Source organism: Copadichromis virginalis, linkage group LG6 (genome assembly GCF_057382275.1).
Source record: "Copadichromis virginalis isolate Kocher_CV1m ecotype Utaka linkage group LG6, C_Virginalis_male_GT1.1, whole genome shotgun sequence".
In the NCBI taxonomy this organism is placed as follows: domain Eukaryota; kingdom Metazoa; phylum Chordata; class Actinopteri; order Cichliformes; family Cichlidae; genus Copadichromis; species Copadichromis virginalis.
In genome coordinates, this window is record NC_140623.1 from 33261997 (window position 1) to 33280383 (window position 18387).

Consider the following 18387-nt stretch of genomic DNA (forward strand, 5'->3'; position numbering starts at 1 on the left):
TGCTTATCGCTCACGCCACGGAGGAAACCCGGGAAGGCAATTTCCTTCAATTTTGGTGTCAGAAGTGGGATCCCTGACAGAAGGTAAATATGCGTCTTTCATATTTATATAAAGACCTATTATACCTCTCTCAGTGATTGATCCATAAAGAAACGGGATATGCTGACGAAGTTTCACTTAGTGATCCAGAGAGATACACTGACGACTTCCTCAGTCCCCGAATAAAGTAAATTAACCCTTGTGTGGTGTTGGTGGACACAGGAAGTTGCCTGTTGTCTTGAATATTTTAATTTTGTTTAAAAAAAAATAATAATAATTAATTGTTTAATTAAACGTACGTTAAAAAGTGAGAAGTTGCTCACTTAGAAAAGTGACACAGAAAGTTGCCTGTTGTCTTAAATACTTCTCGTTAAGTGAGAAGTTGCTCACCAAAGAGTGACACAGGGAGTTGCCTGTTATCTTGAAACGTACGTTAAGAAGTGAGAAGTTGCTCACTCACAGAAAGCTAGTAAATAATTAAATTTAATTTTGTTAAAAAAAAAAAAAAAACGAAAGAAAACTGAAAACGGGTCTCACAGACCCGATTACCATACAAGGGTTAAAAGCAGTAAATTAAAAGCAGAAAGACACAGGAAGTTGCCTGTTGTTTTACGAGAAGTTGCTCGTTAAGCGAGAAGTTGCTCGCTAAGTGAGAGTTGCTCACACAAACAAAAAATTGCTAGCAATAAATTTAAAGTGACCTCAGCTGTGCCGCAGCGAAAATACTAACCTAAATCCTCCTAGCGTGTAAACCCCTCTGGAAATCACTGAACATGAGTCAGAATTATTCAAAGACCACAGACAGGTCCGATAAAAAATCTAAAGTACCTGTAAAACCAAAAAATTAATAAAATACAAAATAAAGTCTCAAATAACGGCTCAGTATAACTACCATTTCCGGTTACGTGTAACCTACGTCCGCGAATCGGTGAAGACGTACATGATCACGTATCCAGAACATGCGGGAGTGCTTATGTGACTGACTTTGTTTACAACTTAAGAAGTTCAATGCATTCTAATTTCTTTTCGGAGCCTTATCCCGAATGATTATCGCCAGAAACCAGGTCAGTAGAAATGTTGAATATCATTTGTGATAAGAAAAGTAGTCTGCTTAAAAAGTCCTGTAGAAAATATATGATAGAATGCCGCGACGTGATGCATCAAATGTTACCGCTATGGACAAAAGGAGGGTAAATAATGACAAAGTCGCCGATTTCTTTAAGAATCTAAAGAAATTCCTGCTAACAATGTCCAGAGACAAAATTGACTTAAATGCAGTAACTATGTGTAAACAGAAGCCTGATGAATCTATCCTAGTATTCATAAAACGCTTTATGCACTGTTGGACAAGCTAGAGGTGCAAATTTAGCTCAGTTTTCCAGCAGCCGCAGACACCCAAAGCAAAAATGAATTTGTGTATTTAATTTAACACAAAGGGTGAAATGTTTGCTGACACTGATAACAGCTTATGTTTTCTCTGCCCTATGTACCGACATGATGGAGAAGGAACATCCTCTGTGTCAGCTGGACCCTCAGCAGAGAATGAACTCAACATCCTTTTTGTCCGGTACTGTATGTCACACACTGTGCCAAAAAAAAAAACGTGTACAGACGCCACTAACAGGTAATCCCATGACTGGGAGCCACACTTTTGTTTCTCTCACACTGTTCAACAACATGATAACTGCTCACACAAGTGAAGGTCAAACAGTGATTTTGTCACATAACTCAGACATAGGTTATGATATAACTACACCATGTCGTCACATAGATCTAACCTACCCTATCCACTGTACTATTTCTGCAGTTACATTGCCAGCTGAATACCAGAATATGACATTGTGGTCAAAAAGTGAGAATGATATAGGATTTATTGACTGTACACTTTATCACGTACACCTATTAAAACAAAAAGCGAGTATATGTCAGGCAATGTCCCCTTTCCACGGAAAAAGCCGCAGCTCTAGATGTCATCATAGGAGATTTATTGACTACAGGAGTAATAAAGCCCACACTCCTGTCAATCCTGTGCCAAAGCCTAACAAACCTGGCGTATGGCGTTTCATACAAGACTTAAGGCAAATTAATGCAGTCAACATTCCTCTGCCACCTCTCGTTTCAGATGTTCACAGCATATTGACATGCATTGCATACACATTTTCCCGTGGTGGATTTATGCTCCGCTCCTTTTTCTCAGTACATTTCATGAAGACACACAGCCGTTATTTGCATTCACACATAGAAATAAGCAGTACACTTGGACTCGTTTGCCCCAAGGCATGATAGACAGCTCTGCTGCTTTCTCAATGGTGCTCCACTCCTCCAGGGCTGCACCCTGATCCACATGTGGATGACCTCCTCCTCTGTGCTGAAAGTGAAAAACTATGTCAAACTGCTACACACATGCTTCTCCAGCACCTCCAAAAGACTGGCCACAAAGCATCTGCAAAGAAAATGCAGTACTGTCAGACTTCTGTTCAATATTTGGGATTCACACTGTCTCACGGAAAACGTTCCATGACTGCAGACAGGGTCAAAGCTGTGACCTCTGTCCCTCGTCCCACTACACAGAAGGAAATGTCGTCCTTCTTAGGCATGGTGAACTATTGCAGACAGTGAATACCAGACTGTTCTTTTCATGACCACATTCTGCGTGACTGTTGTAAAAAAGAGAAGCCTCCTCGAATACTGTGATCCACAGAAATGACTGCCTCTTTCAATGCATTAAAGGGAGTGCTGACCTCCGCCACTCAAAGGTGCTGCCTGAATTGTTCAGGAATGCCGGCCTGCCTGAGGGCAGTAGCAGCTTGCTCTATCATGATAAGGGACTGCGAGAAGCTCACACTCTCACATGACACTATTCTACACACCAATCACCAGGTCACGACCATTCTAGCAAACATAACTACACAACATATGCAAATCTCACTATAAAAGCGAGCAGCACACCTGATTCGCCAGCACATTTATTGATCCTATGCTGTGTTCTTCTGACCGACAGGATGGCTCAGACAGGCTTGACGATGATGACTGCATGACACGTATACAGGAATCCACAGGACCACGTCGAGATTTAGAGCAAACACCTATCTCAGACTCAGCCACGGTTTATGTGGACGGGTCCTGTTCAAGGCCGAATGACAACTCATTTCTTTGTGGCTATTCAGTGGTGACATTGCCTGACATCATACTAGAGGCTCACTCATTACCATTTCACTCAGCACAAAAAGCAGAGCTCATGGCTTTAATACGCGCCTGTGAGCTCCATGTGGATAAGCATGTGACGATTTACACAGACAGCCGCTATGCATTTGGCGTTGTGCATGACTTTGGCACATTGTGGAGACAAAGAGGATTTAGATCTGCTGATGGAAAATAAATTGCTAAATTGTGATTTTGTTCAAAGACTTTTTCAGGCTATACAGCTGCCATCGGCCGTTGCAGTTGTAAAAACGAAAGGACACGGTACAGCTGACACAGACGAAGCAACAGGTAATGCCTTAGCAGACGTGACAGCCAAGGCTGCAGCTGCATCACAGCTCCCACCTCCGCAGGAAGTATTATCTGTGCCCCTACAGCTGCCACTTGTTACACTCCCAGACTATTTAGAAACAAATGTTGATTTAAAATTCATACAAGAGCAAGCCTCTGCATGTGATTACACCTATTGGGAGAATAATGACTGTACCTTAGATGACAGAGATGGCTTATACAAAATCTTAAGGGTTTGATTGCCCTCCCATATTCCCTGCTGCCAGTCCTTGCCCGACATTTTCACGGTGTGAGTCATGTCGGACAAGGAGGGGTAATAGGGGCAATAAAATCAAGATTTGTAATTGAGAAAACATCACATGCAGTAAAAAGCATATTAGCAACCTGTCTAACATGTGCGCGAACTAATGTAGGTAGCTCAAAAGCAAAACATCAGCATTTACCACAACCAGATTTTCCATTTCATACATTACAAATTGATTTCACACATATGCCAGCACAAGGAAGCATCAAGTACTTACTGGTAATAGTGGATCAATTTAGTAAATGAGTAGAAGCTTATCCAACCTCAAAAGAAACTGCAGAAGTAGTCTGTCAAAAGTTGAGCAATGAAATAATACCCAGATTCGGAATACCTCACCAGATTAACAGTGATAGAGGATCTTCATTCACATTAGAAGTAATTCAAAAGTGTGCTAAAACTTTAATGACCTGGGTCAAATTACTTACTCAAGTCCTGTGTGAGATTAGAATGACTCAATCTGCAGTAACCAAATTATTTCCATTTGAAATAAGACTATTTCCAACACCATGGTCAGCTTCCAGAGGGGCACCGCTAGTAGAAGGTGATGTATATTGCATTGTCCACTGATGTTCACAACCTGGTAGAAAAACTGAATAATAACTATCAGAAAGTTTGTCTCTCTCAGCTTTTCCCCTCCACAGTTCCACCAGTGGAGACAAGGAGATGCATGTTGGAGAAGCCACTAAAACCAAGGACTCTCTGGGAGGCCGCGCGTGTTCCAGCCCCCAGACTGTACTGGCAGTGACGAAGAACCAGCATCCTCACAGACGGACAACCTCAGTGGATTCATGCCAGCAGGGTTAAGACCAGCCCAATCGGACCATCTCAGGCGTCGGATCAAGCAGACGACATCTCCGGCGAGCCAGCGCCCGGAACTAGAGCAAATAAACACACACGGGTAGATGACATCTCAGGCGAGCCAGCGCCCGGATCCAGTGCACACACGCAATCACTGATTAACACACAACGTCTGAAAGAACAACGACAAGGTACTCAAACATCCAGCAGGAACAGAAAGCCAAAAGTACCACATGATGTCTAACCTGATAAAGCCAGACTCATTTCATCCTGATAATGGAGAAAATGAAATGCCCATTGTCATCATACGACGCTTATTCAATGTCTCTCGAACCTGGGACCAGGCCAGAAGACAACTGAAGAACTGTTTTTCTTATATACTGTCTTATATATTTAGGTTATTTATCATATCTATCGCATTAACTTTAGGATTTCTCTTTGCTATTTTGTATTGTAAACTGCAACCATGTTCACATTTCTGCAGGTCATATTTTGTTGACTATACCTCATGCTCCATTTTGCAAGACACCTACTTAATGCACTCCTCACGCTCCCTAAAATCAGTAAACAGCAACATAGACGCCACTAATAAACCATTTTATGCACCCTCTAGAACAGGAGCTAACGCCTGGTATGAAAATGCCAGAACAGCCGCTCGTGATTTAGGAAACAGTAACTGTTATGTCTGTTCAAAGGCTAATCCAGAACAGGTAATAGTAGGATACCCCATATCCGGTTTCCCCCTCACTGAGGGACTAGAGAAAATCAGCGGAAATAATGCTCTCTTTAAAGACGCTTTACAGTTGACTCTGAGCCCTCTCGACTGCTTACTTAGACACACACACACACCAACTAACCCTGAGACTCCATTAGGCGAATTATTGAAGTTATCTGATGACACCGCAGGGACCTGCGCCCCAATGAAACGCCCTAAGAATAGGTTAAAGCCCTCACTGCCCTTAGGACAGATCCCTCTCCATTTTAATACTAGTATGATATGTCTGCGCAGACTAAAGTTAACTGGCCCAGACACACACATAGATTATACAAAGGATAACTATACATTCTTCTCTGACTCCCCAGGTGCACGCTGTAATGAGACATGGCTAGCTGTCTCTATGGCTGAAGTTTTATCATATCTGGAGGAACACACACACAGTTCAAGTTTGAGCGGAGAATCGATCATTGTTCCCCCAGAGGGTGTCTTAAATGATACTGACTGGGGGGAGTTAGTTAAATCACACATGGTCACGCGCCTGACCAGACCAATCCCACATGCTTATTGGATGTGCAATAATACCCTTAGATTAGCTTTACCTGTTAATTGGACCGGTACCTGTGGTTTAGTAACCGTTGATGTATGCTGTACTTTCATTCCCAATAATACCGCTCCTAACGGTTCATTCACACAAGCTATGAATAAACTTGAAGCATTGCAGATAGAACTAAGAGCCAATGCAGGTCACGGTCAGTGGCTTGACAAGTGGCTGCAGGACACGTTTGGAAGATGGAAGGAACTAATTGTGGCTTTTGTAACCATTGTAGCATGTATTATTTTGTTTTTGATGATTATTGTCTGTTGTGTGGTACCCTGTGTACGTTCAATGATAACCCGTATAGCTACTAGTACAGCTACTTCAATGTATTTGCAATTGGCACAAATTGACCCAGATTATGTGTCAGATGTCATCAATGATGATCCTGATGTATGTATTGAGCATTAGATTGTAAATTACTCGATTGTCTAAGAAAAGAATGACGTTTTCTTGTCTTTCTTTTCTTCTTTTTAAAATTTTGATATTAAGCTTCCTCAAAGGACTAGTTACATTTATGATTTGTTTCACATTTATGATTTGCTTTTTATATTATGTTATTACATTTGTGATTTTTCCTTTCTATTTGAGTTATTATTTTTAAAAAATAATAAAAGAGGGGAACTGTTAGGTATTTTGATACCATAGTAGCATTTACAGGATATTGTTTTATACAGGAAAACTGTTACTCAATAAGGCCCAACTACTAGTTGTTTTTCTCTTTCTCTGTGACCCAAGAATTAATGTGTAGGACTCACAAGCTGGTACCCCAAGGTCGAAAACACCACAGAGATGAGACCACTTCCTTACTCCCATCCTCCCTTTTTCTTTATCTCCTGGAAAAGGCTCGTTAAAGGCTAGGTGGTTTGTTTCAGAATTCACTAATGAAAGAACTCTGTATTTTATGTCTAGGAGTGTATTTTGCTGGGATGATCATAAATTGTAGCTGAGCTGATAAACTACACACAGGATACTTCTTTGTTCACAAGGCAGGAAGACGTTTCCTTATTTGGTCTGTACCGGTTTGAACTGGGAAAGCTGACACACGAACCTTTTTTTTCATCTATATAAACTGCTGTGTATCAAATAAACCTTTGAGTTGATTTGGGAAGGCAACCTGAAGCAGTCTGTGTTTCCTTGTTCTCCCAAGCTGCTCCCGGCGCTGTAACTAACCCAGCTGAACGGCATACCTGAGTGTTACTTTAAATAATTAGGAATCTTAGAAGGAAAGGACAGAACTCTGCTTATCGCTCACGCCACGGAGGAAACCCGGGAAGGCAATTTCCTTCAATTACCCTTTTGCAGGTAAGGAGATTACCCTTTTGCAGGCAACACTCCCATTACTGTGGCAACTATCTCTTGTCCTCTGGTCAGGCCTGCAGAGTTAGAGAAGGGGGAGGAGTGCATTCCATTTCCTAACACCCGATTTATGTTAGGATTTATGTTTTCAGTTGGTGCAAAGTCTAGACTGCAGATAGGCACCTGAGCACTTGGACTTTTCTACCTCAAAGCCATAATGTTGTAATATATAGTTTACTATTTGTTTGCTTAAATATCGAAGGCCTTCACTGAAAAAGACATCACCTGGAGGGGAACATATTGCTCTAAAACCTTTCTAGACCTTCCCACACTGATGATGCTTTTCCAGTTGTGCTAACTGCAAATTCCAAAAGCAGTAATGCACCCACATACCATCAGAAATGCAGATGCTTCTGAATGAATAATAAGGCAAAAGGTCACTCTTCTCTTTAGTCTGGAGATCTTAAAATTAGATTAGATTAATTTAGATTAATTAAAAACTTGAAACAAATGTTTTTCACTTTGCATCAATCCAGTTTAACTGAGCTTCGGCCTGGAGAAGACAAGGTTGTTTCTGGATCATTTTCAAATGTCTTCTTCTTTACATGATAGAGCTTTAACTTGCATTTGAGGAATTTTACATTGAAAAATTATTCTGACACAGTCCCACAATTTTGAACCTCTGCCCATCTTCTGAGGAAATGTTTCTTTTTAATACCACTTACTCTTCCAGCCTTTTTTGTCCCTGTCCTAACTTTTTTGAGACATTATCAAGAATCGCTGTGTGGCAGGCAGGAGATTGGACCCAAAATGCAGGACTCACAACACACGGAATGAACTCAAAATGCAGCTTTATTTGCTGACTCAAGGAAATGATACAAAACTAAACTAGATTGGGAAAATCTAAACTAATCTTCACAGAAAGGGACACAAGGGAACACACAGCATGAGGGAGGATGTGACACAAGACTGAGGTAGATGCTGACCTAAATACACAGAGGGATAACAAGGAAGTGAGAACACACGAGGAACACAGCTGACACGAATAACCATAATGACACAGCGGAGGCTGGACTGAACAGAATGAACATGCGAATGCGGGACCTTCACAATAAAACAGGAAACATGATGTGGGACTGAAGGAGAGGCAGACGAGGGCAGACATGATGCGCAGGGGAAACATGGAAAACATAACAGAATAAAACATGAAGGGAAACATGGCACAAGAACTCACACCACAATATAAACACAGACACATAGGGAAACACAGAGGGCAGAAACACAAAGGGGAATCCAATAAACTAAACTGAACAACCTAGGAACCTAGGAATATATATTGAACTAACAAAATACAAAAACACAAGAAAACTAAGAACGCTTGGTCAAGATGACTCAGGACCATGACAGACATATTGCTGTCATCAAATTCAAGTCATTGAGCTATGTTCAATTTTATTGAGCAGTAATATATTTAAAGATATTGACATTTGTTGTTTTTCAAAATCAATGACTTAAAGAGTAATTATAAATTAGCAGCTTACTGTGACGTCCAACGGCATTCCTGGTTTGAAATATTTGGGTGTTTTCTTGAAGTTGATGGTGTAGGGTGATTTGACAATTTGGATGCCTCTCAGCTCTGCTTCCACCATCTCACTACCTGTTTGTGAATATACACATTCATAGATTTTAAATATGAGTTCAAATTTACCATCCTTCTAACCCTTCTGCCACAAAGGACTTTAACTCACTTTGGCCCATTTGGCCCTACGTAAGTCTGGTTAAAGAGCCAGTTGCAATACATGGTTCATGGATATTCAATACAAACAATATTGTTTTTATTCCCCCCCCCCCCCCCCCCCCCCCACGCCGCCCCCAAAAAAACAAACAAACCAAAAAACAAAACATAAATTAGGCTAATAATAGGCTAATTAGGCTAATTTATCTATACTAGTGAATGCGTCTTGGGGAACACAAAGTTCAAATGATGTGTAAACAAACAAACAAATTCATATTTTAGGCCCCCGACTTATAAGTTAAATAGTGTCTTTTTCTTACCACTCTCTGTCAACACACTGACCGCAGCAAATATAAAGTTTCCTTCCAAATCATTGATGTTTGGAAAAGTCTGTGCAATGTGTTCCCTTTTCAGTTTAACGGTTCCTTCTCCTTCATTGATCTGCCATGGCATAACACAAAAATGGGTCATTCAGTAGGAACCTTTTTTTTATTCTTATTTCACAAAGAGAAAAGCCTTTTATGGAATTATTTTTAAGGATTTCAAAGTTAGGGTCAAATAACAACTGGACAATAATACAATGTGTCAAAATTGTTGGTTTTTTTTGGGGGGGGGGCACTAAATATTTCTCATGCAATTTCTAGTGCAAGTCTTTGTCTTATTTTAGGAAACTGGGCATTGATTGAAATCACAAAAGATAAAAATAAAACACACAGAGACTTGTCAAATAGGCAGTTATTCATTATTGTTATTATTTATTATTAAAAGAATAAATGTTTACTCACCTCCACTCTTTGAAGAGAACTTGGAATGCCGTTTTTTGTTTTACCAACTAGAACTCCAAACACCACAAAGGCTGTGCCATCCACCTTTTTACCAAATAGATATCTAAAATCACAAATAAACCATTAACTTGCAATCAAGAAACAACAACTCAAACATGATTTTATAAATTAAACTGTGTCCACAAATCAAAAGCCTTCATATACGTCGCTTTGATGTTGATGGTGAGCTCATCACTGTCCACATAGAAAAAGGGGACCTGGGATGTCAGTTTAACCTCAAAACTGGGAAGCACTGCAAAATAATACTCATTAAGTGTCCAGTGAGGCGAAAGGGGAAATTTTTGTTGGCTATTTTTAAACAAACTCACCATATTCTTTCACTTCAAATTCTGCCTCAAAGGTTTGCTTTAAGTTGGTGTTAAATTTTGACACCACCTTCCACGTTCCTGTACTACATATACAAACAGACACACATAGATGTACATAAAGAACACATAGTTCAGTGTTGATGTGTTTATAAGATACATAAATTTGAGATCCCTCTCAGTGTGGAGCATTAGGGAAAAAGTACCTTACAATTTCAGGGAGGAAATAACTTCCATAGTAGATTCCTGACACTACAAGGACAAGCTTTGATTCTAAAATAATTCCATCAGGGTTCTAGAAATAAGAAAATTAAACCTAAAATTAGGAGAGAGCATCAATAAAACATTCAATATATTGTATAATTTTTAACATTTCTACAGCTTCCTAAAAACAGGTAATTTGTAATTATTAACTATATGGTTTATCTAAAAGTTTCAGTTTCAGTTTTCATGGCAACTTGTATTACAGCATACGTGTTGGAGAAATATTTATGTTTTATATGTTTTAGTGACATTATTGGAGATCATTATTTTGTAAATGTTTTATACTCTCAGTGATAGATTTTGTAATGATGTAGTTAAATGAAAGATAACAATACCACAATATCAACAACAACAGAAGTATCAGTTCCCGGTTGATAGTTCTTGTCTACGGGCTCCATATTTGGCCTCATTGCAAAAATCCTGTAAAAGACTGTGACAGAGAGACAAATAGAGAAACACTTTGTTTAATTACTGTGTTTATTTCAGATTCCCCTGTCAACTAGTTAGCACATGACATCTAACAAGAAGAAACACTAATTCTACAACCATGGAACCATCAATAAATGGATGATAGACATTAAACCGAGAAACTGACAACTCTGCTGCTGCCTGCTGTGATTTTAAAAAATATATAATTATACAATAGCTATTAATGATCTACTTCCAACCCAAGAAATAGAAATGTAAACAACGAATGTCGGACCCGACCACATTTCAACACTCGTTAAGTTTATTTCGGTTGCTGTTCACAACAATACTCAGCTGCAGTTTTGCAGTTGCCAGCCACACACACCAACAACAACAACTCAGTCAGGACCCAGTACATTCTTTAATGCAGGGGAGGCGTGATGAGCCGATGCAGCGATGGTGTGTCAGCCTCCCTGCAGTGGCGCCACATATCACGCCCTGCCACAAGGAAAAGATGTATTCTTGATGTATCTAATGAAAATTAAATCAACTCTCTGACAAGCTTCATCTCCCATGATCTGAACTACATAAACTGCTAAAAGGTTAATGACCAAGTTCTGTCCAGTGATGATGACCATATCATTTTGTGTTGGTGTTGGTTTGTGTATCTCATCAGTAATGGAGTAAATGACTCACCGGTGGTACTGGGAGTATAGATAGTCTTGTCAGTCTGGATGAAGATGTACCCATATTGAAGGGAGATTAACACAATCTTCTCCAGTGTTTGGGTACCAAACTCTCCTTGTAGGTGAACATACTGTTTTATATTGGGATCATTGCTGAAGCGCTCAGCAGGGATCTGGGGAAAGAGAGACAGTGTGAAGGGAAAAGCTAGAGATATAATATTCATTTAAAAAAAGTTATGAATCAAGATATCTGTGTCATACAAAGAGAGAGCGAGAGAGAGAGAGAGAGAGAGAGAGAGAAAGAAAGAAAGAAAGAACAAAAAACATCTGTCAGGAAAAATCCAGGTTGAAAAGCACAAAAATTGGAAAAGCTGGGATACAATTTCTGGAAGAGTGAAAACTGTTGCGAAAAAGGTGACAGATGTACATAAAAAAACTGGGGCTGGGCTGAAAATCAAGATATTTGGTGAGCAGAAGAGCTAATGCACAGCTGACAAACATTTCCCAGAGATCTTTCAATGTAATATTTTTGATGCCATAATTATTGCTAAATTGTCAATACTAATAATAATAGATCTAGTGCAGCAGGAATTCGATATCTTAATTTGGGAAACTTCTCTTTTCGTTAAATTTAAATAACACTGTAACAGATTTCACTGTAATATAAACGAGTTCACATTATGCGACTTTATGGGATCCTCTAATAAGTTACTGATTAGTTAGAAATCTCACGTTTTAACTTTCTTGATCATCTTTACATACGCTTATAACTTATAACAAATGAACCAAGGCTCATGGGTCTAAGATTGGCACCAGTGATTAAGACCACAAGCTCATAAGTAAAACATTTACAGAAGTCATGAACCAAGTAACATGTGGAACTAATTTTTTTCATATTGTTTTCTAATTCTATTTACAATAATTTTGTAACCCCAGGAGTTGATCATTGCTGTTCATTAGAAAGAATACAGGTTTTCTCTCTCTTATTTTTTATTTTAGTATTTTAGGCTCCCTGGTTAGTTAAGTACAATATAAAATTATTTTAGAAAACATATTGCATTACATTGTTGTTACACACTAACGCACTTGGGAATTTGGATGTCCTAACTGATAATGTTTATGAAAACCTGCATGGTAATAAGGATGTTTCTGAGATGCGAGACTTAGTAATACTTACCATAATTTTTCCAATACCCTGGAATTTGTTTTCCTTAGTAAGGGTCACAGTTGTTGATGCCAGCATAATGTCTTTTCTTGGAAAGTTCCTCACAATGATATTGACATTAACATTTTCTTCACCAGCATTATCTTGAATTTCAACAAAGATGTTTTCTTCAGTTCCTACTCGCAGGAGATTGGGGGCAGACATCACCTTCCTGAAGACAGAAGACAGCGTTGGATAATGTAGCCCAGCTGATTCTGTATGTAACAAACTTCATGATTTATTCAATTAGTCATTCATTTGGTAAAATAAATCATCAATTTTTATAGAGAAGATAAATTCTACCAAAACTAAGAGTTTTCAGTCATATTGTAGCCCTGTGCAAGAGTACATAAAAACAATGGCTGTTGATGCTAATGTCTAACACCAGCATGCCAACTCTTCTGCTTACTTTCGGAGCTTGACTAAAGGGGTGCGTTTAAAAAATCAATTTGCTTATTCATATCAATTTTACCTTGAATAACGTGATGTCAATTCATTAAATCCTGTTTTTTCCTTTTTAAAATATAAATGTATTTTGCCAGAAACACCAGAATCTCATTTTAAAGCTCACAAAACCCCGCACGGCTATCTCTCAATGTATTTTTAAAGGGGCTACATGCTAAAAAGCCAGGCCAGGAAAGTCTCCTTCGTGTTCTGTATTTTCTTCTCAGTTACTTTGACACAAAGGCATCTGTTGTGATGCGTACAACTCTGATGAAGTCTCACAAATGTCAGATATGTTTTTAATCATAGATATAAAAATACTGATATGTACTGATAAATAAGTACAATATTTCTGATTGTCTGAGTCAAAATTAAATTGAATTGAATCAAATCGAAACGAAACCCTGTGAATCAGAATTGAATCAGTTATAGAAATAACCAAAAAGTGTCAAAATTGTAGAGAAAACATACCACAAAGCAAATTATTATAAATTCAACATTTACTTGGTTGCTTTTCAATTCAATTCAATTCAATTTTATGTGTCCAGTACCGCATTTATAGGTCCTAAGGGCTTCACAGTCACATTTGTTTTTAAATGAAGTCACTATATTTACATATGTGACATCATATAAAAATATATATGTCAAAACTATATGTAAAAAATTACATATATTTACACACAAAAATAACTGCTATACTTTGTTTAGTTCTTTCCAGTTTGTTTGTAAAATGTCCTTGCACTGGATAAACAAAACATTTCATCCTTGTTCTGGGCAGAGATGGGCAGTAATCGGATTACTTTTTTCAAGTAACGAGTAATGTAAGGGATTACTATTGCAAAAACGGTAATTAGATTACCGTTACTTTCCCGTAGGAACGCTGCATTACTGCGTTACTAAAACCGTGATTTTTTTGCGAGAATGTCTCATGACAATGACGTAAGCGAGTGCGACGGCTGTGGTAGCACGTGTGTCAACAATAGAAAACATGGAGCGAGGGATAGAGTACGATCGTGCAGCATTTAATACTTGGAAATACCGACGTTACTTTGAATTTGACTCTTTAAAAAGCGACAAAAACATAAGCGTACGTTGTACACTCTGCATCAGAAGAAAACTTCTTTCTACGTCGAAAAATTCCACTTCCAACCTGAGCAAGCACCTAGCACGCTGCCACAAGAATGTTAAATTGACAGAAAACCCCCAGGATCCCCTCACTGACGTGACCGCTGTGGCTACCACATCTACTTCCACCGGGCAAACCTCAGATGGACCCACTCCTGCTAAACAGGTTAAACTAGACGTAAGAGCGACAGGACTTAGTGCCGCTGAACTGAAGAAGCTCGTCGCTGCCTATATCGTCGAGGACATGTTGCCGATTTCCACTGTTGACTCTGAATCATTCCGACGCATCGTAGAAAAAAATACCAACTAAAAGTGGTGTCAAGCTGCCCCAGAGAAAGTCATTTGTAGGATACCTTGAGAGAGAATATGACAAAATGAACTCTAACTTGAAGGCTACACTCGAAGAGGCAGAGTTTGTTTCCACCACTGCTGACATCTGGACAGTAAATAATAAAAGTTTTATGGGTGTAACAGTTCACTGGATTAATTCCACATTACAACGCAACAAGGCCGCTCTAGCATGCAAGAGAATTAGAGGCAGCCATACCTATGATGTAATTGGAGCAGAGATTGAAGAAATCCATTCATCATATGGACTACAAGGCAAAGTTATTGCCACTGTAACGGATAATGCATCCAATTTTGCCAAAGCATTCAGAGTATGTCAGCCCTGTCATTTGGAGTCTGAATCTGAAAATGAAGAAGGTGATGACGAGGAACCGACCTTTACTGATGTCATAGAAGCTCTTTCAACTGCATCTGGTGATGCACAGTTTAGCCTCCCTCCACACTACAGATGTGCATCGCACACAATTAACTTGATTTCAACAAGCGATGTTGACAAACATCTAAATTCCTGTGCAGACACCAAGGCTTTATATAGGAGTAGCATTGCAAAATGTTCTGCTCTTTGGACTAAAGCAAGTCGATCAACATTAGCCTCTGAACAGGTGGAGGAAGTCAATCGGAGGAAACTGATGGTACCGACATCCACAAGGTGGAATTCCCTGTATGAGGCCATTTCTAGAATTCATCACAATTCCCTTGAATGAACTTAATCCCCTGTGTGTAAAACTGGGAATCAAGTGCCTTAATGAAAGGGAGTACCAGTTCTTGAAAGAGTACTGTACTGTGATGAAGCCCCTGACAGTGGCTCTGGACATCTTACAAGGGGATGAGTGCACCTACGGGGCTTTACTGCCAACACTCACAAGCCTGATGTCAAAGACGCTTGCCCTGAAAGATGACCTCTCTAGAATGACAGCCAGCCTTCCAGATGTCATTGTAAAGGTAAGATAATTATTAATTGCTTTGGGTGGATTTGTTAAATTTATTATACCATTCACAGTGGGTGGATGTTATACTTTGTTTTAAGCAGCGGGTACAATTATTAAAATGATAGAATAAAAGACCAAGTATTCACCCCTTGTTAAATATCAGGGACATTGATCATCATTAATCATGAATATTAATCATAATATCAACAAAAGCCTCAGCCAAAATTAAATCTCATACAGTATTGATAATAGAAAATATAGATGGTTTAGAGCTGTAAAGCCCACAAAATAATGACAATAGGTAATTATATAGTAAAATAATTTTATTCTTAGATGCATCATATTGTATGTTACAGGCCATCAAGACTTGTTTTGATGCTGTTCTGGACAGCCAAGAAGGACTTCTCGCAGCGGCCACTTGTTCCAAGTTTAAACTTCGTTGGCTGAGAGATGAGCGTAGGAGAGAGTATGTGAAGGAGCTCCCGATAACAGAGTGTCGTAAAGCTGCTCCTGCAACTGAGAACACTAATGTGTCCCAAATCCCAGCCAGCCCAGCCGAAATGGACTTTTTTGAATTTCAGAATCAGCCAACAGAAAGCTTCTCAGCAGAAAAAGAAGTAACTGACTTTTTAAGGTCAGGCTATGAGATTGAGATTCTGAATCAGTTCGCAAATCTCAAAAAGATGTACATGAAATACAACAGTCCAACTCCATCCAGTGCACCAGTGGAACGGCTGTTCAGTTTCGGTGGATTGGTGCTTTCCCCAAAAAGGAACAGAATGTCTGATAGAAGGTTTGAGAAGCTTCTGCTGATGCGATATAACCACTGTTTCAGTCCAAAAGAAAACAATAAAACATAGGTCTTTTTCAGGGTTGCCACAAACTGAGACTGGATTAACAGCCTAAATGTAGCATGCAATAGCATTTTCTGTTTTTGTAATCTCAATATTATTCCTCTCTGCACTTTACAAACTGTTAAAAGATGTTATTGTTAATTTTATTTATTTTATTTATTTATTTTTTGCTTTATTTATATGAAAAGATGTGTGTGTGTGTGTGTGTGTGTGTGTGTGTGTGTGTGTGTGTGTGTGTGTGTGTGTGTATACACAAAAATAATTTATGCTATATGCTGGAGTATGCAGAAATACAGTTTAAGCCTTTATTTTCTTAAAATATGGTGTAATGTGCAGAAATATGTTCAAATGTTAAACAAATTTATTAAAGTCAAAGACTGTTGAATTTAATTTAATTTTTGTTTGATGCACTGTTTATAAAGTTAAGATTAAAAGTAATAAACAATTTTTTAAAAAGACACTTTTCCATTTGATTCACTTTTATATGATGGATTATGCAGAAAAAATAGAATTGGCCCAAAAGGTCTATTGCTTTATCACGCATTCAGGTAGTGTATCATGTTTTTTAAAAGTAACTAAGTAATTAATTACTTTTGAAAATAAGTAATCAGTAAAGTAATGGGATTACTTTTTTTGAGAAGTAATCATTAATCAGTAACTAATTACTTTTTTCAAGTAACTTGCCCAACACTGGTTCTGAGCAATGTTTGCTGTGTGTTTTGTAATTCACCTCTGTGCAAACTTAGTGTGTGGTAATTTACCAGCATTTGAAAGACTGTTGTACCTTGACTTGCTTTACACAAATAAACTGGACAAAGCTGGATAAATATTCATTAATCATTATGTATCCTATCCACCACAGAAAATTGCTAGTAGCGAACATTTTAATTTGGTTTCAGAATACAGTTAAAACTGGACATTTGAGACAGTCATCATATGATTTTATTCTATGCTTTAAAATCATTCAGTTTATAACAATAAGGATTTGTAGTTTACATGCAGAATATTAAACTTAAAGCACTGAGAATTATTAACCGAACGTAAAAAGGTGCTAGTGTCATTTTAACAGTGTAGTCAGACTCATAATAATTAATTTTAAACAGGCGTTAAGACACAACTTACATTGGAGATCCACTAGCCAGAGAAATGAAACAGAAAAACCCCACAAAGTCCAGGAGCAACAGCTGGCTCCGATACATCCTCCTGCCTGATCCCATATCTGCTGAGTGCAGCCTCTCCATCTGAGACAAGCTTTTATGGAGTAGCTTGATCCTCCTACACCTTCCGTCTCTTCCAGTGATAGGAGAGCTTAGCAGTGACTTGTGACTGTCTTAAAACTATGCCCATATACACAACTGAAACTGTATTTGAACGTAATTGTTTGACTTATTCATAAATACTAAAAAAAAAACCAAAAAAACAATTATGAAGAAATATATAATAGTGTATATATTCTCATGGTATCCTTTAACAATTTTAAATAGTTTTTTTATTGATAACATTTTTTAAATATATTAAGATGGGAATATACTAAAGTTCTCAAAAGAATGTAGTCAAGTAAGAATTATAACATTTTATGGTGATTTTCAGTTGAGTAGAGTACTTATTCTATTAAACGTACTCATTATCATCTTTAATATCATCAACAACAGTGGTGATTAACATTTCTTTCCAAAATATTTCAGTAGTATAGTATAGTAAGAATATTTCAGCCATCATGCACACATCAAATTAGTATCTTTCCAAATGTGTAATGAAAAATGACATTATAAATCGTAAATGGACTTGTTCTTATATAGCGCTTTTCTACTCTTCTGAGCACTCAAAACGCTTTACACAACTTGCTCATTCACCTATTCACACCCATTCGCACAAGCACATTTTTCTAGGTGCTTTCTAAGTAACATTCACACACACTCATACTCCGATGGATGCATCGGAGAGCAATTTGGGGTTAGTATCTTGCCCAAGGATATTTGACATGCAGACTAGGGG

The 18387-nt window shown here is 38.4% G+C and overlaps 1 protein-coding gene and 1 pseudogene across 1 annotated transcript in view; one reads left to right on the top strand and one right to left on the bottom strand.

Moving 5' to 3' along the window:
- The window catches only part of LOC146708202 (complement C3-like), a 47332-nt gene extending 29684 nt beyond the window's left edge, over positions 1–17648 (bottom strand). The window contains exons 1-10 of the mRNA XM_085459968.1: positions 17515–17648; positions 12666–12864; positions 11499–11661; positions 10730–10824; positions 10337–10425; positions 10134–10216; positions 9970–10057; positions 9766–9868; positions 9301–9421; positions 8787–8902 (exon numbers count right to left, since the gene is read on the bottom strand). Of these exons, the coding sequence (XP_085316094.1) occupies positions 8787–8902; positions 9301–9421; positions 9766–9868; positions 9970–10057; positions 10134–10216; positions 10337–10425; positions 10730–10824; positions 11499–11661; positions 12666–12864; positions 17515–17633 (1176 nt within the window). The 5' untranslated portion in view covers positions 17634–17648. The remainder of the gene's footprint in view (positions 1–8786; positions 8903–9300; positions 9422–9765; positions 9869–9969; positions 10058–10133; positions 10217–10336; positions 10426–10729; positions 10825–11498; positions 11662–12665; positions 12865–17514) is intronic.
- Positions 14125–16493, top strand: LOC146708203 (uncharacterized; annotated as a pseudogene).
- Positions 17649–18387: the final 739 nt, after the last annotated feature.